Consider the following 27,467-nt stretch of genomic DNA (forward strand, 5'->3'; position numbering starts at 1 on the left):
TAGTAGTATAATGGGCCCAATAACTTAAAATGGACCTAAAGACCTAAGACAACCAAACATGACTTAAGACTAAAGTGAGGTAAATAGGGGTCAATCCACTATTCACCTCACAATAGAAAACCTAAATCGTGGAGAGGAAAGGAGAGAAGGAAGAAAGAAGAAGAAGAAAGGAGAGAGGTGGAACCCAAGCTTGCTCTCCTACATTGGTGAGCGTTCTCTCTCTCTCTCTCTCTCTCTCTCACTTCCTAATTTATAGACCTAGGGTTTGGACTTATGAGCCATGAGTGCTTCATCTACCCTAATGGAAAGGCCATTAATGGCTAATCTTTGAAGCTTAGTTATAAAGACACCTAATCCTACCTTGAACCCCCTTTCACCCTTTCTCCATTTATGAACCCTAAGTTGGGGATTCACCTCCATTTATGGGTTTCACCAACCCTCATGGAAGACCATGGAGGTGTGGTTTGTGGGTTGTTAAATAACATTGATTAAAGGCCCTTTCAAAACCCCAATACCCAAACCCATGAGTTTCCTTTCCATATGTATTTTAATGGAGGAAAACCTAATCGATCATGGGGTTTACAAACCCATGTTGGGTGTGTGCTATGGCACCTTGGTTGGGGTTGTTCTCATGGCCAAAGAGACCCCTAAAAACCCCTAAGAATACCCCATTTTAGCCCAAGACTTTGGGGCTGCAAAACCATTCTCGGAATGGCATGAACAGAAAGACTGGCACGTGGACAGGCACATGCAAGTGCCAGTCCCTGAGAAAAATCTGCCGGTGGGAGGTCCGAGAGGGACAAGCTCATGGATAGGCACATGCAAGTGCCAGTCCCTGAGAACCTAGATCTGCCGGTGGGAAAGTCCGAGAGGGACAGGCACATGGACAGGCACATGCAAGTGCCAGTCCCTGAGAGCCTAGATCTGCCGGTGGGAAAGTCCGAGAGGGACAGGCACATGGACAGGCACATGATATAGCCTTACTGTATGTGTCGGTCCCCTATTTTAACCTTATTTGATAACTTATGGGGCCCAACTCTTCTAGCCCTAAGGCACTAATCTCTCCCCACGTTGTACACTCTCTTTAGGTTGACTGACCCGACTCGGGGGCGTATTAGTACGTGGGACAGTGTATTTGGCATCGAAGGCCGATTTGAAGAGCTCCGTACTGACGATTGACTGAGAATCAAGGTGAGTGAGTTAAGCAAACGTCTTAATTTATGGAATGTTTGTGTGTCGTGTCTTGCGAATGCCATTCATGCATGTGTGCTATAATATATAATTATTGGTAAGATATAGGACGATATAAATGTTTAGATGTTGACAGGACTTTACATTCTTGTCTTGCGATATTATTTATTTTATTGCACTATGGTGCGGATGGTATTGGATTTAGTTATGGGACTCGGGTGCCGGTTGGTGCTGGACCTGGGGATTCCATAATATGAACTCACTCATGGCATGTAGATCTAGGGCTTCGGAAGAGGGATCCAAGTGCCGGTGGGTGCTGGGCTTGAGATTGCCGTACTTGAAATTGCATTAGAGTTGTAAATTGCATTAGGTGGAAACGGGATGGTGACCGACCGACTACCTGCGGTATTCACATCTCGTACTTGTATACGTACGTATGGGCTAGAGGGGCGAGAGGATAGCCGGCCGACCGTATTTCGGTATCTATGGACTCGGCCTCTGGCCTATGCACATGCGTACCTCACTCATACAATAGTTGAATGCTGGCTAGGATAAATGTTTACCCAGTACTATGACCCTTACCGACAGGGGGTTAGGTGTCGGTCAAATCCGTGGGTTCCGACCGTTATTCGGGTATACCCACCCGGGAAGTGCGAGCACCAACCGTATTTTGGGCCGAACTCCGGACGGGATTTGACCTGGGGTTTGCGTATATCTCGGGTGGAGACCAGACGCGGCTTCAGCGCGACTGGTTTGTCATCGCCGTATACCATCCGTTTATGGTACCGATGTCGGGATGCTACCTAAGGTGTTGCTATAGTACTATACCGACTTAGTTGTGTGTTAGGTGGATTGGCTAGGATAAATGTTTACCCAAGTACTATGACCCTTACCGACGGGGGTTAGGTGTCGGTCAAACCGTGGGTTCCGATCGTTATTCGGGTATACCCACCGGGAAGTTCGGCACCAACCGTATTTGGGGCCGAACGCCAGGACGGATTTGACTTGGGGTTTGCGATATCTCTTGGTGGAGATCGTGCACGGCAGCCGCGCGACTCGGTTTGTCATCGCCGGTATACCATCCGTTTATGGTACCGATGTCGGGGATGCTACCTAAGGTGTTGCTATAGTACTATACCTGACTTAGTTGTGTGTTAGGTGGATTGGCTAGGATAAATGTTTACCCAGTACTATGACCCTTACCGACAGGGGGTTAGGTGTCGGTCAAATCCGTGGGTTCCGATCGTTATTCGGGTATACCCACCCGGGAAGTTCGGGCACCAACCGTATTTTGGGCCGAACGCCAGGACGGGATTTGACTTGGGGGTTTGCGTATATCTCTTGGTGGAGACCGGTACGGCAGGCTTCCAGCGCGACTCGGGTTTGTCATCGCCGGTATACCATCCGTTTATGGTACCGATGTCGGGGATGCTACCTAAGGTGTTGCTATAGTACTATACCTGACTTAGTTGTGTGTTAGGTGGATAACAATAAAACTATACATCATCATTCATTCATGTAGCATGATTGTAAATTGTATGTGATGTACGGTCTACCTTGGTGGTATGGGACACCTTGGTATCCGTCCATCATGTATGGCTTGCAGTCAACCCCATTCATTATTATTATTGTGTATGCTTGTGTGGCTTAGCCACTCATTGGGCTCAGTTGGAGCTCACTCCTCGAGGAAACATATTTTTAGTTGATGCAGGTACATTCGAGCAGAGTGGCACAGAGTACGAGACTCCTGAGGCTGATTACGTTGATTGGTGGGCTCCGGAGATCGTGGAGCACGGACCAGAGTGTTGCTGCGATGTGTATTCCTTAGCGGGACAATGACTTATGGCTGGTGGCCATCTTTTGATGCACTTGGTTATTCATTTTGAATTACAGGCGTATTCTTTTGATTCCTTTCATGATAGATGTATTATTTATATAGTAGGTAATACATAGGTCCTGATTGGAATGATTTGTACTGGGAGGATTACTTAAACAACATTATATAAGTTATCACGTAGATTCTGTAGACTCTGATATTACTATTTTAATCTGTTTTAATCTTCTATGATCATGTGTATGAGTTAATCCTATTTACTGCATCTGCGATCTTGGCAGTTTGGAAGCATATTGGTACGCTCTAATTACATTCCCCGTGGTTCGGGAATGGGGGTGTAACAAAGAGAGTGGGTTGGAGTAGATTCTAAGGTGAAGATTCTTTAATGCTAAGCAATCCGAGTAACAGTAATATATGATTTGGAGACTGGGCTTATTGGTGCTAAAGTCAGTTAAAGTCAGTAATCTGAGTAACAGTAATATATGATTTGGGGACTGGACTTTTTGGTGCTAAAGTCAGTAATCTGAATAACAGTACTATTAGACTATGAACTAAGAAATAAAATTTTTGATATTAAAGTCAAGTAATTCGGTGAGAGTAATAAATGTGATTTGCTAATCTATAATCTTAGTACAATTTTCGATGCTAAAGTCAAGTAATCAAGTGAGAATAATAAATGTGATTTGCTATTCCGTGATCTTCTAAAATACCGTTTTAGTTATAGGATGCTTGGTGGGAGAATTGAAAAAATTATTTCCTCCGGTTCTCTGCCCAGTTCCACTAATAGAGGGGAGAGGGGTGGTGGACTCCACCTGGGCAAAGTGTTCAGATAGGGGTAGGATGATCATTCCAACACCTCTTATTAGAGAAACTGGGGAATTGAGCCGGCAAGGAACTAGAGGTGATAAAGATTCGGGAGAACTGGGTTTTAGGTCAAAGAAGAAAGGAAAGGTCAGCCGTGAAAGATCTCGTGTCACAACAACAGTTATGTGATGAGAGAGTTCAAGCTTTGATGGATGACCACAGTTTTCACTTCAAATCTTTCACTTTGACTGAACCTTGTGCAGTTGGGCCATATGTGATATGTCAATCATGCATTGGTGTCCCGTTTTTATGCGTATCGGAATTCAACGCTCCAATAAATATGATTCATGAGAACCGGAACAGTACTCTCAAGGGGAAGTAATTCTCATCCAAGTGAAATTTCAAGTCTTCTAACTCTTTAACCTAGAAACCCAAACCATGAAAACTAATTTACTTTGGTGAAATCTTAAACTATGTAACCTATTCCAAATGAAGTAACTCCTCTGTGAATGGTGAGACCCACATTTAGAAAATGCATCACACCCAAGAGTGGGAAAGGTTTAAAGATCATTCTGAAACCATCTCTGGATTTCCTGTTACGAACATTTTTTACAGGCCCTCTATGGCATTTGGTTTTCCATGGTGGAGTTAAAGGCTTAAAGCAACCGTTATTGCAATAAAGTCTGATCTTCCAAGGCAATAACAAGAGTTTATAACCGCTTTTTTTGTCTTTAACGTAAATGTCTGATTTTGTGAGAGAGAGAAGAGAGAGAGACCCGCAAATCTATAATTGCCTTTCCCTATTATGATTCAAATAAAATGTGTTCAGAGATCTCACTCAACCAGGTAACGACTAACGACATGTTCTTTCTTTTCAAAAATAATTTATTCCTATTTATATTCACTTTACTGTTTTTTTTTTTTTAACTTCTTCCCAAGTTCCAATTCTCGCCCTCAACATTTTTGTTCTGTTGTGATGTTACAGGGGAATAATGTGTAGTTTCGAAAACATTCCAGCCGTGATGTCCAAGAAAGAAGAAGCATTAATGTCTCTCTGTGATCTTCCAGTCATCAAGATAACAAAGGATGAGAATGAATCAATGGGCGATCAAATTCGAGTATTGGAACCACAAGAAGAAGAAGAAGAAAACGATTTTGAATTTGGGTCATGGAGAGCCGATTCTCTTCTAAGAGAACCCAACATGTGCGCCGCCGAAGACGTTTTCTTCCAAGGACAGATCCTCCCTCTACGACTCTCCGTCTGCTCCGACAGTGGAATGGCCGGAATCCGGCAAGATAGCAGGTGCGTTTCCAGGTCAGAGTCCATGGACCATTTTTATGGTTTCACCGGTAGCAGGAACAGTAGTATCAAAAGCCATAACTCAAACTCCTCATCGACTGGTGGCTCTGTGACTGCCATTAGGAAGAGCGAGTATACCCAAAGGCCGAGAGAGCTGGAGTGGAATCATTTTCACGCCCACCCCAGCCCAAGACCGCAGATTTGGCAAACCACTGCTCGGCCAGGAAATGGTGGTGGTCGGACCCGGAGATCGACGGCTTGGGGGTTTTTCCGACTGGGTTTAGTACGGACGCCCGAGATTGAATTGCAAGATCTGAAGCTAAAGCTTTTGAATAGAAATATTAAGAGTTGTGAAAGTAGTAGTAGTAGGAACAGCAAAAACAGGGTGAGGAGGGTGTTTGATGGATTTAGTGGGTGTAAGTGTTCAGTGAATATAGTTGAAACAATCGCTTCAAGGATTGCCATCATTAAGAAGGTGAGTGGGAATGGGAGTGGAAGAGAAGAGAAGCAGGTGAAGCAGAGGAAGCAGGGCATGGCCCACCGTCGAACCTTTGAGTGGTTGAAGCAGCTTTCGTTGGCAGTAGCAGATCTGCCTCGGGAGGCATAGAGAGAGTAGCTAGAGAAAGACGCGCATGCCTTTCTCTCTCATTATGATTTGTTGTTTATTTAGGATAGAATGATGGTTTTGATTTAGATGATTTGTACTCTTTTGTCTGTGATTGGGTTATTCCTGAAGAATTTAAGGAAAAGGCTCTCTGTTAACTAAGAACCTTCTTAATTCTCTCTGAAATAAATGAAGTTGAGCATGAGAAACTTTTATAGCTACTTTACTGTGTTTTGATGATCATTTCAAATAAAAGGACGACCACTACATGTAAGAAGAGAGCTCAACTCGATCCATTCAGACCGACTGCAAAAACCCAGACCGAACCTGATCGATCCTTATTGGATTGATTTTGGACTGGGGTATGACGGATCCGGCTGAAAATTGGATTGAACCAGATCGACCGATAACAAACCGAAAATCGAACCAAATGAAACCGATAAAAAAATCAACGAGTATAAGGTTATGAATAATTGAATTGATTTCAATATTATTGAGCAAATTTTATGGTTATGAGGGGAATCGCTACAAATCAATGAGTATGAGGTTATGAAAATAGGGAAATTGATTTGTAACAATGCTTCTTCCATTGATCTCTTTTTTAAGTGTGGGTCTAATAGAATATTTTATGTAGTTGAAAAGAGAAAGGAAAGAAAATAGGCACAAGCCGAATCCAACCCGTTTAAAAAAACCGGTATCATACCGAATCCAAACCGCTATCAATCCCTTATCATAAATCGAAACCGATCCGAAACCAAAACCGAATCGAAACCAAAAAATCCTTATTAGTTCAGTTTCGATTTCCCTAAAAACCACACCGAAACTGAAAAAATCATCCCGAACCTTAACCAAACCGACCGATTGACACCCCTAGCCGGGTGACAATGGATGAGAGGACGAATAGATAGAAATGGGTGCATTGGTGTGGGCAGGAGTGGGGGTCATGATTAAAGAGTTTGGTTCTTTTTCCTGGGCCAGCCTGGGACCGAGATGTCACTGCATGTGCCAACACCACAACTCTACAAAGAAGAAGGCAGCAGGCCCCAGCCAGGGAAACACAGAGAGAGATAGAAGCAAAGATGAAAGATTCTATGGGAACTTGGTGCCATTAAAGAGAATATAAGAGCTCCAAGGATCAATCTCATGGACTGCTTTGTGATTTAGACCCAAAATGACACAGGCCCACAAGCGCTAGGGCCCATGCTTTTCCCTGCAAGAGTGGAGTGGCCGGTTCAGAAATGTCCAGTCCCTTTTACTTTTATAAAGAGAAAGGAGACTTAATAAATTCCCCAATATCTTCTGCTTTCTTCATTATAACCTTTTACTCGATGTGGAAGGCAAGACAAATAATTACAAATAGGGCTGTGGAGGGCCCAGGATCAGTTTTGGACCATCACAAGTCAAGGCTCAAGCCCATCTCAGTCTCAAGAAGCAAGCCCATACGTAACCAAACAAGGCTGCATTACAAAATTCACAGTTTTTAAAATTGATTGAAAATTTAGAATTTTTTTTCCCTTCAAAATTTCAATTAATAGAGGAAGAAAAAAGGACCAAAATTCTCAAACATAGATTAATTTACAAATAGTGATTTTAATATCCTCTATGTGCGTCATATAGAATATAGAAAATGGTGCATCTTGTTGTCTTTTTTTTTTTTTTTTTCGGTTAGAAAGATCATCTATTGATCAAAAAGGGAAAAACTCATGTGGCTTACAATAGCAGCACTGGCAACACAAGTGTTGGAATTGGGCCAAACCGTCCTTTCTGTAATGGATAGTGTCATCCTGGCAAGGGAATCCGCTACATCATTAACAGCCCTTGGAATAGGAAGGAACTTACAATCATCCAAATAAGAAGTTAAGAACCGGATATCCTCTAGAATCGGGTTAGAGGGAAAGAGGAGGTGAAGAATGGGGAGACTCCAGGTACGTTACAACACCTTGATTGTCGCTCTCAACCAATAATTTATAGGTACCTTCGGATATTGCCTCCAGAATGCCCTCCTGGATTGCAAGGGCTCCTCCTACCAATATGTCATTGAAGTGTATTGGGTTAGAGATCGCCACCAAGGTGCATCTTGTTGTCACCAAGTGGTGAAGTGAAATGTTGTACCTTTCTTTTAATTGTCTTTTATTTTATTTTTGAAAGTTATTTAAATTAAGAATAAAAATAATTTGAGAGTGATTTATCATTATGTTATTTATGAGTAATAAATATTTATGTAAAATGACATGATTTACCCTTATTGAAAAAAAAAAAATTCTGTTATATTAGAAGGATAACAAAAGTAAGATTATAATTCCTTTTTCACCACACTTGGTTACGACAAGAATTTACTTATAGAAAATGGGATTCGATTGCCTTGGCCCACTTTTAGTCACATGGGTTTGCTTTTTCGAACTTTGACTATTGAATATATAAGTGGAGAATTTTCTAGATAAGTCATATCTCAATTTTGATTTATTATTATCTCAATTGTGGTTCAAAATTTACTTATTCCCCAACAAGATTCATTGACTGCTGGTCAACTTATTTATTATAAATGAAGATAGAAGACTCCGCTTACATAGCTTGGATACTACTCCAAGGTAACCGGGTGAACTCCCTCATTCTTGAACCATCAAGAAAATGTATCACGGCAAAAGACATGATAGCCTCAACCCTACCTTGAGGTCTAGAGATTTCTCACACGGTAAGGACTACTTACATGGGATGTGTTATAAAATCGGGCTTTGAACCGGTTGGTTTGTCGAATTGATCAAAACCGGTTCAACTTACATCAAATTGAACCAAACCTTATCAAAAAACACCCCAAAAAAAATTCTCATTAATTTCTGTATGTACATGTAAATTCGAACCCAACTAGGCCAAACTCAATAATAGACTAATCATAAATTTATAGCAAAAAAAAAAAGAAGATAAAAAACCAGACCAAACTAAATAAATAACCAAAAATTAACAGTTGGTTTTGGATTGCTTTACTATCAGATCAAAACCAATTCAACCCGATCAAAATCGAACCAAACTGACCGATTAACACCCTTAGATTCAACAACCTTTTTGTGAAGAATGGCTCACAATTTTTTTGCCTTTAATCAGGTCTAGGATAAAGTTGGACCTTTATGCGCTGTTGTAACTGGAGCGCTGCTGTGTGCATTGTGCGACGCAGCAGCAGCCATGTGCGCATAGGGGGACCTATTGTGCACATATGACTGCTGCTGTGCCGCACGATGCGCATATCAACGACTCAACACTCCAATTACAACAGCGAATAACAATTCGGGAAAAGCTTACTTGTATGCATTCCCCACTTACTAAAGCTAAGCTTCTTGATGATTTACTTTGTTGACCATGTAGGATGACTTTACTCTCCCAATCTCTGATATTTGTCCCTTCTTTGATACACTAAATTTGAGAAAAAACTTAGCTTTTGATTAAGAATGTCACATCCTTAAAACTAGAATTGGGATTTTCTCAAACTCACATGATGTTAGTTATCTGTTTCTTCTTTTACCGAAAAAAAGGTTATCTGTTTCTTCAGATAACTTCTTTAATGGGAATGAAGAAAAAAAAAAAGTGTAAAGAGGTCATCTTCCACTTTCCAACCTTGAGGAATGGAATTAAGAGATTTTCTTTTCAATTTTCAACGAAACCATTCAACATTCCACATTTGAATGACTAGTAAATGCCTAAAAAATGAGATCAGCTCCGTAACTTACGCGCAACCTCATTAATATTTAAAGGAAAATGTTTTCTGGGCCGCCCAAATACAGTGGAATGAAATGACCATTTTACCTCCATGAAAGGTGAAAATTCCATCCTTGAGATGCCAATTTGCCCATTCTCATTGTCTATCATACCCGTACCCCCTACGCTCTCTCCACAAAGAATGTTCTCCCAATATTTAAACACTGCCTTCCATTTACCATTTACACCATAACATCCACTATCAAGCATTCAAGCTTTCCAATGTAATCAAATTCCTAGTAAAAGATAAGACCACTTGGCTCTTTACTTTGGTGGTCCACAATCGTCTCGTCTTTAGCATTCTTAGAACGTACGGCAATGACTTAAAGGTAAAAGTTTTTAGGATTTAGTTTTTCTTCATCTTGGGGAATCGATGATAATTTTTTTTTATTTTTTTTTTGAATAAATAATCAATGATGATTTGACATTATCACAGAAAAAAGAGTCAAAGAAGACCACGCAACGGTAAGGTTGTTCTATGGTGACTTAGTTGTCGTGAGTTCGAATTGAGAAATAGCCTCTCTATGAAACAGGGAGGAAGGTTGCAGATTATGATACTTCCTGACTCTTACCTTCTATTGTTGAAGGTGTGAATTATCTTTTTGTTAGGATTTAAGGTTTAAGTACTGGTTGCATAAAACATTACGCCCTGTGTATCAAGTTTGGAATACCCAGACTACTGTCTCCAGCTAGTATTTATTGCAAAACCTAGGGTTTAGGTTAAATGGATTAATTACTAGACTACCCTTCATAGCCTAAGCCATAATGCAAATAGAATTATATTAGAACATATAAAGAGATATTACTATAATACCCTTACACCTTTTTTCAATTCAGTTAAAGAGTCAAATCTTATGGATGAAGAGATTCTCTCATCACCATAGGTTAAGAGAAACTAGGTTCAAAATTAAAACAACAAACTCATTTACCCAATAAATCTTCCAAAATTATCTTTTATTTTTGAGAGGGTGGTGGTAGGGAGGGAATCATTAAACAAAGAGGGTTTTTGTTAATGACAAACTTTCTCTCCACCCATAGAGGACTGATGCAAACAACTGCTAGCTCAATTGATTGGTGGCATTACAAGTTGGTGCATGCTCCCCAGGAGGTCAAGGGATCGATTCTCCTGGATTGCATATTGTGCCAAAAAAAGGCACCTTTCTCCCCCTTCCCCCTCCCCCCTCCCCCCTCCCCCCTAGTTGTAGATTGTGGGCTTGTCTTAGCCTTCCCCTTAGCTTGTATTTGGCCTATGGGCCCTTGAGTAGGATAGTCCAAAAAAATAAATAAAATAAAATAAAATAGTGGACTGATCACAAACCCCTCCTAGAGTTTTGGTATGTTCCAAAATACCCTCCCAATATCCATTCCCACCCTCTCCCCCCCCCCCCGGTAGTCACCGTGGGTGGAGGGAAACTCGGTCCTTTTCTTTATATTGTAGTTAAAAAGGTATGACTCCCAAGCAAGTTAATGTTGTGGTCTAGTTTAAGCTTTTGGGATAAGCGATTCAAATATAGTATCAGAGTGAAGAGGTTGTGTATTTGATCTTGGGGACGCCCCACTATAAAGAGGAGGTGGGGACCCAGGTACAATCAACTCACTACTCTTAGTTCCCTCTCTCTTTGATTGTTTCTTTGGATTGACTTGAGCGTTGGAGATTCCTTCCCCAAAGACCTCTTCGGGTAATCCCTTGCATTTCTTCCTCTTGCAGGACGCCACGTCATTAGGGCAAGTTTTCCACAACATCAGATATGTAGAAGGAATTTGTGTTATGTATTGTCATGTCTCTATTCCCTACACTTTCTTCAATGCTACAAAAGCTTAAATTGATTCAATTTTGAGTTATTTATATTCAAATTGCCAAGTAGATAAAAGCTCAGCTAGTTTTTAACAACATTGGTGGTTGATTCACTTAGATTGTGGAATGAAAAATACTTCATAATTTTCATTCTTTTTTTTTGATAAAAATTCCATTTTAATTTATTAATTAGATCATTCAGATTGCCAATAAGTCAAAAACCATGGGCCTAAGTTGTCTTCTTATTGGATTTACCACTACTCTTCTTTTTCTATACAACTCTACTCCATAATAGTAGACTTTTGAAAATAGAAAAGAAGCAACTATAAGTTATAAAAAAAGATGATGAGCTTTTAGCTCAATGGCAGGAGGCTAGACAGTTGGATCTAGCACAAAAAAATATCTAATTTATTGGTCTTTAATTTTTGTGAACATGTTGTTTTTATCATCATCATAAATTATTATTTTTTTAAAAAAATAGAAATATGAAAATTTTAAAAAATTGATTGAAAATTTGACTTTGGCAATTGTGGGGAAACTTCAATTTGATAGTCACAATTCAAGTATTAAAATCTTAATATAGTCACCCATAAAATGAAGATGTGACTTGAATCTTGGAATGTAGCTAATCCAAGGGCCCTATGCTTTTATGCCAACAATGTTCAATTTGACCAAATGAGCTCTCCATATGGCTTAAAAAGGGTAACTATGTGGTCCTAGACTCCATTCTTTCAATGTAAATTCTATATGGGTAAAGGCTGGGCACACTATTGTCGTCCGCAACACTGTGTCTGTCTCTCTCCTCCCTTGAAAAAAATCCCCCTACCCCTCCCATCCTAGACCCCCCATTGGTTGAGCTGCTAGCTCTAGGAAAGCTAGTAGCGCATGTCACCAACTTTTAGTAAACTATTGGCATGCACCAATCATAAGGCTTAATGCAGAAGAGTAAATGGGTCTTTTTTCAAGGACGAGGAGAGAGGATGACACATGTTGTGCACCCTAGTGGCATGTCCAGCTTTTCTCATTAAAAAAAAATTCAACAAAAATCTAAGGCAAGTTGGTGTCAAATCAATAAAATTGCATTAAGGTATATATCTACTAGTTATTCCTACCACTTGAGTGGATCTTTTTTTTTTTTTTTTAAAATGATAGGTAGCCCCCTCTACTTCCCTCTTTTATTTTATTTATATGTGAAGTTTGAGTTCAATATGGGTCTGCCAATTGTAATTCCGGTTTTAGTTATGATAATATACTTGACTATACCCATACTAGACAAATAAGGTATCGGTGAAATGGCTATTAACCCTAGTTTTAAAATTTTTTGATTCTATATTGGATTTATACAAATTGATACTTATATTAACGATATATATCTGTATTAAAATCGATATAAGCATTAACTGATAGTAGTGCCGATATCGTATATTAAAAACCATTATTGTTACATAAAATAAAGTATATAGTTAAAAAAGACAAATCTTTTTGAAGTCTACACAAACTAGTGAAGATACAAGATGGGTTTGGGATGTGTGCCAACCAGCCCAACTGTCAGCTACCTCATTGGCCACTCCGAAGAGGAGCGGGATCTAGGCTATATGGATCGTATTAGGATCTCCAATGCCTATTATTTACATAAATATTTCTTTTTCTTTTTCATTATTTCTATTTAGGAAGTTTCATTCTCCATAGAAACAAAGACGACTTAGAGAAAAATCTTTGCAGAGAAGCAACATAAGCATGACTTTTCTTTCACCAATAAAGCAAGAGTAGTTCATACTTGATACCCAAGGTCTGAGACTATATATCTTTTGTGCTTTTAGTGGGTTACATTCTCAATTGTGAGGTGACTCAAGTCTTCCCTTAGTGGGCTATGGATTCTCTCTTCTGAGATTCTTGATGTTACCCTACTTTGATGTTTTCATATTTAGATGGAAGAGGGGTTTTATAATGTTTACACCATTAATGAACTTTGTAAAGTTCACCAACATTTTATCATGTGATATTTTAAAATTGGATGAGCTCATGATATAAAATTTCCCAATTCATTCTATAGGTTAAATTTTAATTGAAAATGTTACATGGGTTAAAATTGATGAAAATTTTAAACATCATTTTTTTTTTTTTTTTTTGGTAATGGAAAATTTTAAACATCATTTTAATCTATATAAATTGCTCAATTTGGGTTGAATTCTATACAATTCATATAGAGGCTTTTATAATATGGATCCACCCAACATTTCACCTCTTTCCATATACATAAAAAATTGGGTCATGAACTAAAAAGAATGGCTGGGAGTTATTAATAGGGGTGCAAGTTTGGCCCTGTCAGTCCGAACCCACCCTGAGCTCGAACAGGACCTGGGCTGAGATATTTGATCCTAAGGGCAAGTAAGGGCTGGAAATTTATGGCCCTAAATAAGGGTTGGGTCGGGTTAGGGTTGAGGCATCGGGCTAAGCCTGGCCCTATCTGGTCCAACCCTGTTTTAAGTTATATTATAAAATATATATTGATATCATATATATTATAAACTTTAAACGCCACCCACATTTGTTTTATATAATATATTATATATAAAGACAATAAGTGATATTTGGGAAAAAGTTCTCTGTCCGGGAGTGTGGCCTATGCCAGCACTCCCATGAGTCTATCTCTCTCCTCCCCATGTAAAAAGACACATCTACCCCCTTGTTTTAAGGAGGAGAGAGATAGACACATGGGTGTGCTGGTGTAGGCCACACTCCTGTACAGAAATCTGTTTCCTTATATTTTATTATAGTGTTATTTTACGTAAAATTGATAATGTTCTTCCCGGTCCATTTCAGTCCAAGCATTTCCTTCCCCCTCCCCATGATCAGAGCCAATCAGGGTCAGCTCGGCCCAACCTTGAGGGCAGGTCAGGGTTGGAATTTTCTGACCCTAAGTCAGGGTGGGGTCGGACCTAGGCATAGCTAAGGGGACTTAGGGTTGGGCTAGGGTTCTATAAAACCCGGCCCAACCCGACCTTGTTGCAGCCCTGGTTATTCACATTGACTATCCCCCACCCCCCCTTTCATGGTGAAAGTTTTTATTCATTAGAGTTGAATGAAATCCCACCACTACAGGGATTTTTATTCTCACTTGTACCGTACACTCAACACTTTAGAAGATAAAAAGATGTCACTGCCCATGTTTTTACAATTGGATTCTCTAGTGAGATGCACTGGGCGTTGCACCGCATTTGAGAGGATAAAAATCCCCTGCTAAGATGTTATAATAGTCTATCCTTGTATACGAATGTAGGAACTACTTTCCTCACTATTCCAAGAGTCTCATTCAAATGTTAGTTCTACAAGTAAAGAAATTCTCTCATCCTTATGTGGTTCAGAAACTAAATTTTTCTTTTTGTACAAGTGTTATAATTTTCCAAACGCGTTGATGTTACTGTGAAATGGCCCTCATGATTCACGAAACCAAAGTGTACCTCTCATAGGCAAAATAACAACCATCTATGATTTTCAAGATGCAAAAAAAAAAAAATACAAAGTGGAAACAAAAGGGATAACAGAAAAACTCTGTGATACTTAGAATGAAGATTTTCTTCTTATATCTTTTGATATAATGAGCTGTGAGATCTATACACTGACACTCTTTTCTCAAATAAAATATTAACGTTTTTAAAAATAAAATCATCTCTCATACCTTCTTCTGATTTGGTTATATTTTTAAATTTTTTTTTATTTTAAGAAAAAAAAATATAAGACAGAAAAATGGAAAAGAAAAATCCTCTGGAAAAAAAGAGAGAGAGAGAGAGAGAGAGAATCGTTCACGCGTAGCGGAGTAGTGGGCATTCGTCTTCCTCTGACGCGGCATCGCCACGACTTTCTCCAACACACTCTATAGTCTATTAGTCTATTAATCTATTACACCAAAAAAAAAAACCATTAAAACCCTCTTTCCGTCTTCCATCCGAAAGAAAGACTTAAAAGACATATGACTCCGTCTCCTCTCCTCCTTCACACAGACCTGAGACCTCTTTCTTCTCTCTCAAAGCCAAACGTAGCTGTCAAGCAACAAATGGAGTAATTTGCAGAAGAGAGAAAAAACCTAGCGATTCCACAATCCATAGATACGTATAGACGCAGAGAGAGAGAGAGAGAGAAGCAGAAGAGATATCAAATATGCTACGATCTTGTTTCAGACCACTGGAACGATGCTTCGGTCTTAGAGGGGGAGATGGACTTCTTTGGCACATGGACTTGAAACCACACGCTTCCGGTGAATTTTCGATCGCTGTCGTTCAAGCTAACTCATCCCTTGAAGATCAAAGCCAAGTCTTCACCTCTCCTTCCGCCACTTACGTTGGAGTCTACGATGGCCATGGTGGCCCTGAAGCTTCTCGTTTCATCAATAACCACCTCTTCCCTCATCTTCACAGTTACTTCCTCAATCTTCATCTTCTTCTTTCTGTTTTCTTTCTATTTGTAACTAGAAGTTACTCAATTTGTTCTTTGTTTTCGTATCTCTATAGAGTTTGCCGCGGAACAGGGGGGATTGTCAGCGGATGTCATAAAGAAAGCGTTTGATGCCACTGAGGAGGAGTTCTTGCATTTGGTGAAGCGTTCATGGCCTGCTCGCCCGCAGATCGCTTCGGTGGGTTCCTGCTGTTTGGTTGGTGCCATTTCTGATGATATGTTGTATGTGGCCAATCTTGGGGACTCCAGGGCTGTTCTTGGGCGGAAGGCACCCGAGGGTCGAAGGATTCCGGTGGTGCCAGAACGCTTGTCCACTGATCATAATGTTGCTGTCGAGGAAGTGAGGAAGGAGGTCGAGGCGCTTCATCCAGATGATTCTCATATTGTGGTTTATAGTCGCGGAGTTTGGCGGATTAAGGGTATAATTCAGGTATTATGGAGAACTATGAACTGCTATTGTGTTATTCTGATTCCCTCTTGTTCGAACCTCATTTGTTTCCCGTTCACGATTGTTGACACTAGTTCAGTTGGACTATTTATGAGGTACGATATAGGACGAGTACCAATCATGATAATAATTGGTTTAATTATGTTGGGGACAGAGGAGTATAGAAAAGCTCAGTCCAGGGTCACTCATTGAATTCGAAGGTGAATTGGACTGTGACCTTGTGGGTTCATTGCCTCACCTAGAAACCATCCCACCCCTACCCCCAACAATAAATAAATAAATAAAAGAAAGAAAGAAAATTTTTTATTACTGTTTCTGTCATTTTTGGATGCAAAATATGCTTTCTACTGCTCTTTAGTTTGGTTTTTTCTGCTCTAGATTGATCAACTGGTACTTGCACGTGCATTACTCCATGGTGCTATATTATAGTAGCATCTACCATTTTATACTATTTCAAACTGATTTGAATAGAGAATTGCAGTTACATGGCAAGTTCATCAAACTCTGAAGCAGGTCTTTCAGGGATGATGAATCAGTTTGACGATTGGTGTTAGACACCTTATTTATGCTGTATCTGTATGGCATAAGCTTCATGGAATTATACTGGTTCAGTAAGGAATGCAACTATTGTCTTTTTAATTCATTGTGCCCAATTCTAGACACTTATCCTGCTCTGGGTACTTCTATGAGTCAATAATTTTTTTTAGTTATCTTCTTTGTGGAGCATATATTCTTAAACCTTTAGTACTTTTTGTGTGCATTATTTTGCAGTTGATGGGTTCTTATGTACTTTCAAGATTGAATTCTTTGGAAGTTTGATAAGCAAAGCTTGGTTTACAGATGATGAAATTTATATTAGAAATTATTTGCGAATTGTATCTGCTTGGCTTACAACATTCATATAGTACTAGCTCCATTTGCTAGTTCTTTCTTTTGACTAATAATTTTATACTGGCAATGTTGCATGGGTACTAGTATGAGTAAGTTGCATCACACACACAGAAACAAATGCATAAACGAGAATTTATTTACTGTGCTTTTATTGGTGCTGAGATGATACTTGATATGTTTTTAAATAAGATTATATCGGTTTATATCATGGGTTGTACCTCTTTATATCACATGTCAGTGATGGCATGTTCACAGTGTCTGCATATATCAAAAGCAGGAAATCTATCCATCTTGGATGACCTTATCTCTCTCTCTCTCTCTGGATAGAGTAAATTCAAATTATATTAATCTCTAATGTGGGGAGAGGCCTTCAGTTGCTTAACTTAGAGCTGCTGAGTTTCAACTTTCAAACCATTGTGTTTTCACCAGTTTTAGCTCTGATAACCATGGTGCTAAGTGACTGTGGTTCATACCATTCTTGAAGAATCTGTATCTTTCTACTTTTTCTTTTCTTTATTTACCTTAGGCCTTTTTTTCCCTTTTAGCTATTTTTCTGTTCTACCTTTTGTACTAAAATACCCAAAAATAAAATAAAATGTTTTAGCCAACTATGAGTTTCCGTAGGGGTAATGGCCTCAACTATTGCGCAAGTATTTTGTTTGGTTTCTGTCCTCGTTTGGAATGCTCCTTTTTAATGTTACAACAGCTCTTCATTCCGCATTTCTCTTTTGGGTTTCAAACCCTCAGAAAAAATGTTCTTACCACCCACCAAAAAAAAGAAGGAAGAAAATATTGGAAGCTTGCTCCATAATCCTAAAAATCTTGGCTGAAAAGTTATGCTCTTTATGTGCAATTATGATATTGCTAATGATAAATTATGTTGTGGAAATACGATCCCCCTGTTTTGACAGGGAAATTGATATTCAACTCTTCAAAAGAAAGATGCTTGATGAGCCAATATTTATATAATGAAGGATGGATCTGTAAAACAAGATATTGTTTGGTGATTCTCTTTGAATTAAAAACTAATCTTTAGACTATTTTTTGTTCTTTGCCTTTATCTTCTTCCTTTTCTTTTTGTTCTTTTTTGTTAAGTAAAAGTTCTTATCTTCCATTTCGTGGAAAAAAAAAGAGTAAAAGAGAGGGTGAAAAAAAGGAGGTCCTTATCTTCCATTATACTCATGGGTCAAATCAGTGTGCGGAAAACCTCTAATTTATTCTTTCAGGGATCACATGATATGCTTTTTCAGCCACACTCTTCTGCTGCTAAGTGAATAAAAGTTGTATGCATTTAATGCATGTGAGATAATACATGCAGACCATGTAAGGAATATACTGTTATCCTAGTCAGGATATGTAAATTTCCCTTGAGATCCCAGCTATCTCCTTGTCTATCATGTGATAATATTACTCATCGTCGTGTATACAAGCTGATTAACATACATGCTTTCCATTGAAGTGCATCTTCAGGTCTGGCATGTACTTTAAGGCTTTCAAGCATGGTTGTAGCCTGCTTGTGGTAGTTTGTCTACACATTGTAGGTTCATGCTTGAAACTTCTTTGGCCTAGTCCTTTTCAGACTTTATATACAACATTCATGTAATTCCATTTAAAGGATACTGAAGTTGATTTCTCTCTTGTTAGCTGCTACTTTGTTCTTGTCATTATTCAGAAGTGTAAGATGAAAAATGGAAGTTTATTGTTTTAACAATTTCTATGTTTTCTAGGTGTCGAGATCTATTGGTGATATCTATCTCAAAAAACCTGAGTTCAATAGGGACCCCCTTTTCCATCAATTCGGAGCTCCGGTCCCTCTTAAACGACCTGTGGTGACAGCAGAACCTTCAATCCAGATTAGAAAGTTAAAGCCACACGACTTATTCTTGATTTTTGCATCAGATGGCCTGTGGGAGCAACTGAGTGATGAAGTGGCAGTAGAGATTGTGTTCAAAAACCCAAGAGCTGTAAGCACTGTGTTGCTACTTTACCATGACCATTTTTTTGCTGAACAACTTATCGTCTATCACTATTTGATTGTTGCACTGTTGATTTTTTGGTGATAAATGGAAAAAAAAATATTGTTGTCAGCTATTATTTCCAGCAGGATCAATAATAGCTTCTTCTTTTATTGTTGTCCCTGGGGCCTATTGGACCAGTCTGGGCCATTGTTTTTACATATTCACATCAGGTAATTCAACTCAGCCAAATCTACTTGGTATCGATGGAGCCCCAGATCCTGTATTAATCTGTTAATCGGCTGATGGGCTCTGTTTGCCACTATTTACCATGATTATTCAGCCTGGATCGACTTGGTCAAATTCAGTCCTGGATCCTGAGCCTGTAAATCCTTGGTCTGGGGTCCTCATATAGACTTGGTTTGTATAGGGAAAAAATGTTTCAGAATCCAATACAGAATTTAGCGTATGGGAGAAGCTTATGTGTAATTGCGTGGAAGTAGCTTAGTGGGTTCAGCTTAACTATTAGGCTGGAAAAACAATGGCCCAACCCGAGCCTGAACCTTTGATAGCTCTGCGGTTATGAGTCGGCAGATCTCAAATCCTCAATTTTGCTCTGCTTACCACCTTGATGTTGAGCTGGATGCTCCTCCGTAATTCTATTACTATTTTTGTTCCTCATTTTTACTGTTCTTTGACAAGCTTCAGTGACATTCATAACATGAAGTTGTTGACTGGTGCATTCTTTGTCAGGGGATAGCAAAGCGATTAGTGAAAGCTGCCCTTCAGGAGGCTGCAAGGAAGAGGGAGATGAGATATGATGACATTAAGAAGATAGAGAAGGGAATCAGACGGCATTTCCATGATGATATCACTGTGATTGTGATTTATCTTGATCACATCCAAGGCTCTTCTAGTAGTAGATTCAAGTACAGTGCTGTTGACTGCACCACTGCTCCTGTTGACATCTACTCTCTTAACACAGATGAAGCAGAAGAAGACTGCATTCACACTGTTTCCTAAAAGAACTTGTCCAGCTAAAGGGTACACACTGAGTTAGTGACTAGTTGCCTTTGTGAATATATCTTTATATATATATATATATAGATATTAAAAGAAAGAGCAATGATTCAAAGAAATGAGTAGGTAAATGTTGTAAAAGGAATACATTGGTGTCAAAGGCAGGGCAAAGACAGGTTATCCAATAAGAAAAGATAACAGTTAGGGTGGTATACATTACAGTCAGAGAGATTGTCGATAAATCCAAGCTGCCATGTGACTTTTTAAATCGCAGATTTTGAGTTCCAATCTTGGTTCCAGGTTTTGCTCAGGTTCTTGGTAGCTGTCAATTGGGAGAAGTTTTAGTTTTATTCCGCTTCGAGAGAACGGAAGAAGTGGCAGTACTGCTGTAGGCATGAACAGACCAAAGAGGTGACTATTTTGAAATCTTTTCATTTTGTTTTGATGGTTATTACTAGGAAATTTTGATTCCAGGTAATTGCTCTTATCGGTATCTTCCTGCTCCTGGCTCAGTTTGATTGTTGGATGGATGCTTTGATAGAACGAATTGTGAAGGTGCCTTGCATGACCATTTTGAATCCATTTCTAGAAGCAAACAGGAGGCTGGTGATGGGATCGTGGGTGGCAACTGAAGCACTTTTCAGTGGTCTCAGGTTCAACGCCCATGTCCTCTGCTTGAGGATTGAGGACCAAAGGTAACTTAACTAGTGCTTCATTGCTTTTGGACTTCATCGGTTGGTGTGTAACCATGTCATGAATGGAGCAGCCACAAAATCGGTTATCGCTGCTATTGTTCCCTGTAAACTACTCAGTTTTCTGGGTTATTTACCAGTGTTGGCTCCGGCGCAATGCTTGCTCTCGGATGCACCATTCTCAATGTTTGTCTGCTACAAGTCGGTGGATCATTTCTCGTTTTTTGTTTCAATGAAAGGAAGATTTTTTTATTGAAGGCATCAAGCACACAACACCCATATGGCCAAGAAAAATGTAAGAAATACAAGCAGAGCCAGAAAGACCAACAAATGCACATCTTTTTTACATCAATGATTGGTTGACATCATGGGTTAAACTAACTGAATCCTTCACGGTTCCTTTTAGTAAGAAACTGAAAGAAGCCAAAGCTTTTTTGGTTAATGAAAGCTTCATGTGAGCTTCACTAGGTTTGACTGTTAGAGTGTAACCACGCTTGAGACGTAGTCCAAGGCCTGCCTTGGCTCAGGTAGATCCTTTCCAGACCTGGCCCTATCCAAAACAAAAAAAAATGGTTGCCATTTTTTTTCCATCTTTTGTTCTGCAATTTTGAAAAAATGATTGAAAGAAATATGGCAATGGACCATGCTAAAATGGATACTGATCCGGATCGACCAAGATTAAAAATCATTTTTTTTAATCATTTTACCCATGGTCTGTACCGATCCACCAATATGGAATTGACTAGGAATTAGTTGATCCAATACTGATGCCTCAAACCGTGTAACTCACCCAATACTCGGTGGGTTCTGTTATGACGTGTAGGGTGTGTTTGGTTGAAGGTTTCTAAGGAATCAGATTCTGATTTTGGATCTGATTCATACGAATTTGGTTCATGTGGATTCGTAGTTGAGAACAAAAATTGTTTGGTTGCCCTAAGTCTGTCAGATGGAATCCTTCTGAATCCATCTGTAAAATTGTTTAATTACCTTGAGAAAGGGAGGAGGGGGAGGAGGAGAATAAGAAGAAGAAGAAGATTCCAAATCATAGTCTATGCCTCCGGAGAGATATTACTCTATAGATAGAGACCCAAGTCATACATCAAAAAACAAATATTACATTATGTCTCAGGATAAGACAAATTTTTGGTGAAAGAAAAATCAGATTTAATGTTACAAAGAAGCAGGGTTTCCTCTATTTTAGCTCAAGCGAAGGGGTCGAGGATTGATATTTGTTGATAATATATATACTGCTTAAGGAGATTTTATCAAGATCAGAACGGATTCCTTGAGAAGGAGATAGAATAGTTGATTTCCTAGATCAGTGCCATATATCTCGAAATCAAGTATTTTAACGGCGACATGATTTTCTACTAATATGGCGGTGGAGTTGATGGGTTACAGCCTTTGCTGCAATAAGAACAAAGGAGAATGCAGTGGAAGAAGCTGCATCTGCAGGGTTACAGAGCATTGAGAAGCTCATAAAGTTGTTGTCTCAGAGGCAGCATCAATAGCTAGAGCAAGCCCATGCCTCATCAAACCCTAAAAAGTTGCCATGGAGATTGACATGGATTGCAGAGGTTGCAAAGTGAATCTCTATTTTTTAACAAAAAATCTTAAAATCAATGCAATAAAGAGAAATCTAGCTTGGTTCAACAGAAAATTTCTAAAGAGATGAATGCACAAACTATGATCTTGGTTGGCAGTGGAGACGCTAGTGGTGGGGGTGACCACAGTCGTGGCAGTGGCAGTGGTGGTAGAGGTGGCGACAGCGAAGATGGAGGGGGAGGGGGAGGGAGAGTAGAAGGAGGAGGAGAAGGAGAAGAAGGAGAAGATGGACTCACGATTTTAGACTCGCGTGGATTCATTTCAGAATTTACCCCTTGGGGTGAATTCTAGTGGATTCTAAAATTACACAGAAAAATGGATTCTTGTAGATTCTTGGAATCCAATACGGAACCGTGTTCTGAGAAACCAAACACGAAAAAAATTATGGAATCCAAATCCCGTCGAATCCAACTCCTCAGAAACCTTCAACCAAACACACCCTTAGGTAGGCAAGAGAGGTGTGTGGTCTATGAAGAAAACAATATTATTATTCAAACTTATAACTTGTTGCGTCAATAAACCGTCAAGAAGGATCTTCTTGCAAGATGGTCTGCATAGAAGAACAGAGTTTTTATTTTTTGGTAGAAGCACAGAAGAACAGAGTGAGCACAAGAGACCCGGGTTGCTCTGACAGGGGACTCTCCAATCCTTAAATCAGATCTCTCTTAGCAATAGTTAAGAATAGTTAGATCTCTCTTAGCAATAGTTAAGAATAGTCAGATCTCTCCGGTTGTGGAGAGTCCTGTTTTGGTAAATTTCCTATTTCTAATAGGGAATCCATAGCGGAGTCCTTTTAGAGTGAAATTCTTGATTGATAAGAAACGTGGGCGCTACTCTTGTAGTTTCCTTATGGAATGAGTCACTATTGAGAGTGGACTGATCCATCTCGACATGGCAGACTGTGTCGTTTTGTAGTTGGACTCCTTATTGGCGCGGGTATGGGTATGACCCAATGTTCTTATGGTCGTTAGGCCACTCTTGACTATGATGACGTGGTATGATGGTATTGGGTGGCTAGATTTAGGTATGTAATTACCCAATTGATTTTATTGCATTAGAAATTCTCCTAAAACAATATTTGAAATTAGGGAGAGTTCTCTGAGCATGGATGTGGCATAGGAGAGCACTGCAATGAAGGGTGATGTATCAATTTCATAAGGGAGAAAGAACGCTAACTGGTACTGTGTGCAGACATGTACCTGCGCCTGGACAGCGAAAAGACTGCCGTGAAAAAAGTGGGTGTTAATGTACCATCCGCGGTCGGTCCGAGATTTGAGTACCTTTTCCCTTAAAATTATTTTTGAGAGAGATTGATCGGATTGATGGCAGGGAGAAAAATAGTGTATGGAAGTTTTGATAAAAAAAAAAGTACTGATCGGAGAAAGTTAAAGTATCGTTGTGTTAAGCAATTTGTGACGAGAGCAAATGGTATGCATGAATGAGAGAGAGAGAGAGAGAGAGAGAGGATTGGAATTTGGCGAGTGATAGTATAAAGTTTTGAAAAAAGCTAAGAGAATGGGAGAGTGCACGATACTGGCCGAAGTAATTTTAGGCATACATGACATGCATGGAAGGGTATTTGATTGAATTTGAAAATGAAAATTGACACAAGACTAATTTAGAGTATATATTCTCTATCCAATGGTTGGAATTACCACATCCTATGTCCATATAACTCTGGATAAGATAATATAATGCTCTGTGAGAGTGTGTTGATAATAAAAACCAAAGTTTCTTTCCATAAAACAATTTGTAAGGGGAAAGGAACATGGAAGTTTCTTTGTGCAAAGCAAATTGTGTGTTTTTGAACCCTCAATAAATTATGTTGTTTTAAGAAAATAATACTGGAGAGTTTTCCTCTACCCATGAGGTAAGGTTCACCCACCATCTTAGGGTCATTATTACTCCCCTTAATAAACAAAGTCGATGATACCCCATTGTTCTCGATGCCCATCCCAATGCCCATCCCAAAAAGCTAACATCTATCGTCGAAGGAAACTGATATACCCAAGAAACTAGGAGCATTCTTAAATTTACTTAATGGTGTATGTAGAGGACCACCTTGGATGAATGGACTAAGCAACCAACAAGGCCACAGGGCCTTTAATTCTTGTTACCTTCAATGATTATTGGAAGAGGCCTTGGTGCTCTATCTATTGATGTGAGACCCATATTTTTTTGAGAAAATTTTCTCCATGGGTAAAGGAAAACTCTTTTGGGGTTATTATTACTTAGTCTCCTACTGTATGAAGTCATTAATGTCCTTTTAATAGTTCCTAAGATCTCTCCCTAAATACACAAATCCATGGGGGCAAGGGATTCTTCGTTCGCCATGGGTGAAGGGAAATTGCCTTTTTATTTTTTTCAACAGGCTTTGTGACTTCTTTTTGCCCAATATGTTTTTTGGGTGGGGGAAACAAGAAGGTGGCACTAGCAGCAGAGTTCGAAAGGGGTCTTGATTCGTTAAGAGTCGGGTTTTAGCCTCTTAAGCTAGCTTGCACCTCCACTTGAACCTTTTCCCACGTCTTATAAAACATAGGCTATGTTTGGAATGGAAAAAAGAATAAAATAAAAGACAAATTCATCATTACTTTTAGAGGGAAGGATCTACATGCTGCCCCGTATATATTGGCATCTATACATGCTAAGCAAAACTATATATCTAAGGGAAAATTACATGATTAGCTACTTTTGGGTTTTCATTTACAAAACTATCCATCTTATGTTTGAGTTAATAGAAATAGACAAAAACAAGTTTAGTTTTACAAAACTCGGCAAAACAGTGACTTTCCTTCATCCTTCGTCTTCCTCGGCTATTCCCCTCTGAAAAAATCTCTTTTTTTTTCCTCTGTTACTTGGGGTAGCAGAGAATGGCGGTGGCTAGGACAGGGGTGGGGTTGCAGGGAACAGAGGATTCTTGGGCGAGAAGGGAATGACAGGGGTAAAAATATCTAAAAATGTAAGTGTGGGAGGGAGAGACATTATTTTGTCCAGTTTTGTAAACCTTAACTTATTTTTGCCTTATTTTGTTAATTCAAACATAGGGTGAACAATTTTATAAATAAAAACCCAAAAGTAGCTAATCACATAATTTTTCTTATATCTAATGAGTAGAGAGGAGGAACCACATATTTACTGAATGAGAGATAGAGAGAGTAGAAGGGGGTGGGGGGACTCTGAGAGAAGCGTCCACATTGAAAACATTATTTCTTTTTCCCTTCTATTATTAATTGATTTATTATATTTTTCATTCATTTATTTCTTGCCTTCCAAACACAGCTTAAGAGTTGCATAAAAAAAATAGTTTAAATAGAAGGACAAAAGGACAAGGAGATAAAAATCTCTGAGTGGCTATATCCCAATATGCTTTGCTTAAGAGGGCTTAAGAGAGGAGTAAACCATGTTGGACCTGGATTGAGATACTCTCCAATGAGGAGATCGCCCAATGAGACATCCAATGGCTGGGCTGTTTGGCACACATCCTGATGTACATCCAGTCAGTGCATCTAAGTAGCCCAACCGTTGGATGCTCATTGGGCAATATCCTCATTGGAGAGGATTCAGATCCGACCTGGACCTATCCATACCTACTTGTAAGAGGTAAATACTAGGGTTGTATTTGGTATGCTTTCTCGAAATGCATACAAGTTCTAGAATAATAGAATGCATTTTAAAGCAAGAAAATAGAGAAAAATCAGGTTTCAGAATGCTTTTGAAATCTAAAATCTATTCTGAATTTCTATGTCAAACACTACCTTAGGTTTTAGATTCTCGTCGTGATCCAGCAGAGTCTTCCAGATTCCGGAAAGGTGGGACGACTAATCCCTCCCTCTCCCGTGATTGGTGGAGCACTAAAGGAAGGGCCCACCTCCATTTAATGGCAAAGGTCATGCCACGTGGAAGCACAAATCAGGGCCACCGTGTTTGTAGTTGGAGATCAAAACACTTTTCAATATGGGTAGCTTTAAATTTAATTTAACGGCGACATGTAATGTAAATATGTAATATCTGATATCTCTAACTGAAAGTGGGGCCTACGGATCCAGACCCAGCTCAATGAACTGTCTTTGTCAAACTTTTATCATTTTCTGTTAAATAATTTTTGAGTTAGATAGGTAAAGGCGACAATGATGTGGTGTGGTCCTGCCCTTCCCAAGACAATTAAAACAAAGCAACATGACAAGTAGTCCGTCGCTTCTTATAGCTCGGCTAGCCTTGAGCCGATCCCCAGTCCCCACCACAAGCAAAGCCTCTTAAGTGTTTGTTTTTTGGTGCCACTTGTGAAGGTCAAGTTGCCCTATTGTAACCTATTTACTTCTGGGTTCAAATCTTGTAAACATGCTGTGTACATTTGCCCTTGTTGACATTTTAGTAGTGGGAGCATGTTTCCGAAACTCGGATTGGATCGGTACGGTATCGGTCAAGGCCAATCCTGAGATTTGATCGTTTTTGGGATCAATCGATCTGATCAAATACTTGTCATTTTTTGGGGTTTTTTTTATCGATATTTTGGAGAATTTGAAATTTTATTTATTTTTTTTAAATTTTGATCGATCCATATTAATTTTTAGTATTTCATTAATATTTTTTACCAATCCAAGTCCAATCTAGTAAAACTTGGATTTGTTCATTTTTTATCGATCTAGATCAGTATCGGCCATGACTAATCTCGAGTCCGATATCCAGATTACAAACCTTGACCAAGAGCCTCATACTTTGGGATATCTTTTTCTTTCAAGCTTTGGAAATGGATTGTACATCTCTTTACTTTTCGGTGCTTGATGATTTAAAAAAGGTGAAAAACATTAAGATTGTGTTTGATATGCATTCTAGATGGATTTTGTATTCTCAGACGATAAAAACAACTATTTTTATTATCCGATAATGTAAAATCAACTTGGAATGCATACCAAACGCTGCCAAGATGTGTATACTTATACGTGCCTCAATTTTCAATTTTTTTTATTAATTTCTTTTGGAGAGGGAGGGTTTGCACCATCAATTTGGGTCCTCTGTAGCGCGACATAGCGTGTGTGTTGGGCTACGTGCCCATACGTTGCAAACCGTCGGATGTGCACTATACGCTATCTCGCGCTACATAGGAGTCCCACGCTTGCACCATTTGCTAA

At 39.2% G+C, this 27,467-nt stretch overlaps 2 protein-coding genes across 2 annotated transcripts; both read left to right on the plus strand.

Annotated features, from left to right (window-relative positions):
* Positions 1-4,851: 4,851 nt before the first annotated feature.
* LOC122661746 lies at positions 4,852-5,774 on the plus strand. Its single transcript, XM_043857247.1, has one exon. It carries the CDS (start codon positions 4,852-4,854, stop codon positions 5,734-5,736), a length of 885 nt encoding a protein of 294 aa, XP_043713182.1. The 3' UTR covers positions 5,737-5,774.
* Positions 5,775-15,395: 9,621 nt separating this feature from the next.
* On the plus strand, positions 15,396-20,496 carry LOC122662033 (probable protein phosphatase 2C 63). The gene is made up of 4 exons (XM_043857582.1): positions 15,396-15,689; positions 15,784-16,157; positions 18,794-19,030; positions 19,775-20,496. The coding sequence occupies exons 1-4, from the start codon at positions 15,434-15,436 to the stop codon at positions 20,042-20,044; spliced, it is 1,137 nt and encodes a 378-aa protein (XP_043713517.1). The 5' UTR covers positions 15,396-15,433; the 3' UTR covers positions 20,045-20,496.
* The last annotated feature ends 6,971 nt before the right edge of the window (positions 20,497-27,467 follow it).

The sequence above is a fragment of the Telopea speciosissima genome, chromosome 5 (genome assembly GCF_018873765.1).
Source record: "Telopea speciosissima isolate NSW1024214 ecotype Mountain lineage chromosome 5, Tspe_v1, whole genome shotgun sequence".
Classification (NCBI taxonomy): domain Eukaryota; kingdom Viridiplantae; phylum Streptophyta; class Magnoliopsida; order Proteales; family Proteaceae; genus Telopea; species Telopea speciosissima.

Coding starts and splice junctions, on each gene's coding strand:
- LOC122662033 (XM_043857582.1), top strand. CDS start 15,434: ATGCTACGATCTTGTTTCAGACCACTGGAACGATGCTTCGGTCTTAGA. Junction 15,690..15,783: donor CCTCTTCCCTCATCTTCACA/GTTACTTCCTCA, acceptor GTATCTCTATAG/AGTTTGCCGCGGAACAGGGG. Junction 19,031..19,774: donor TGTTCAAAAACCCAAGAGCT/GTAAGCACTGTG, acceptor ATTCTTTGTCAG/GGGATAGCAAAGCGATTAGT.
- LOC122661746 (XM_043857247.1), top strand. CDS start 4,852: ATGTCCAAGAAAGAAGAAGCATTAATGTCTCTCTGTGATCTTCCAGTC.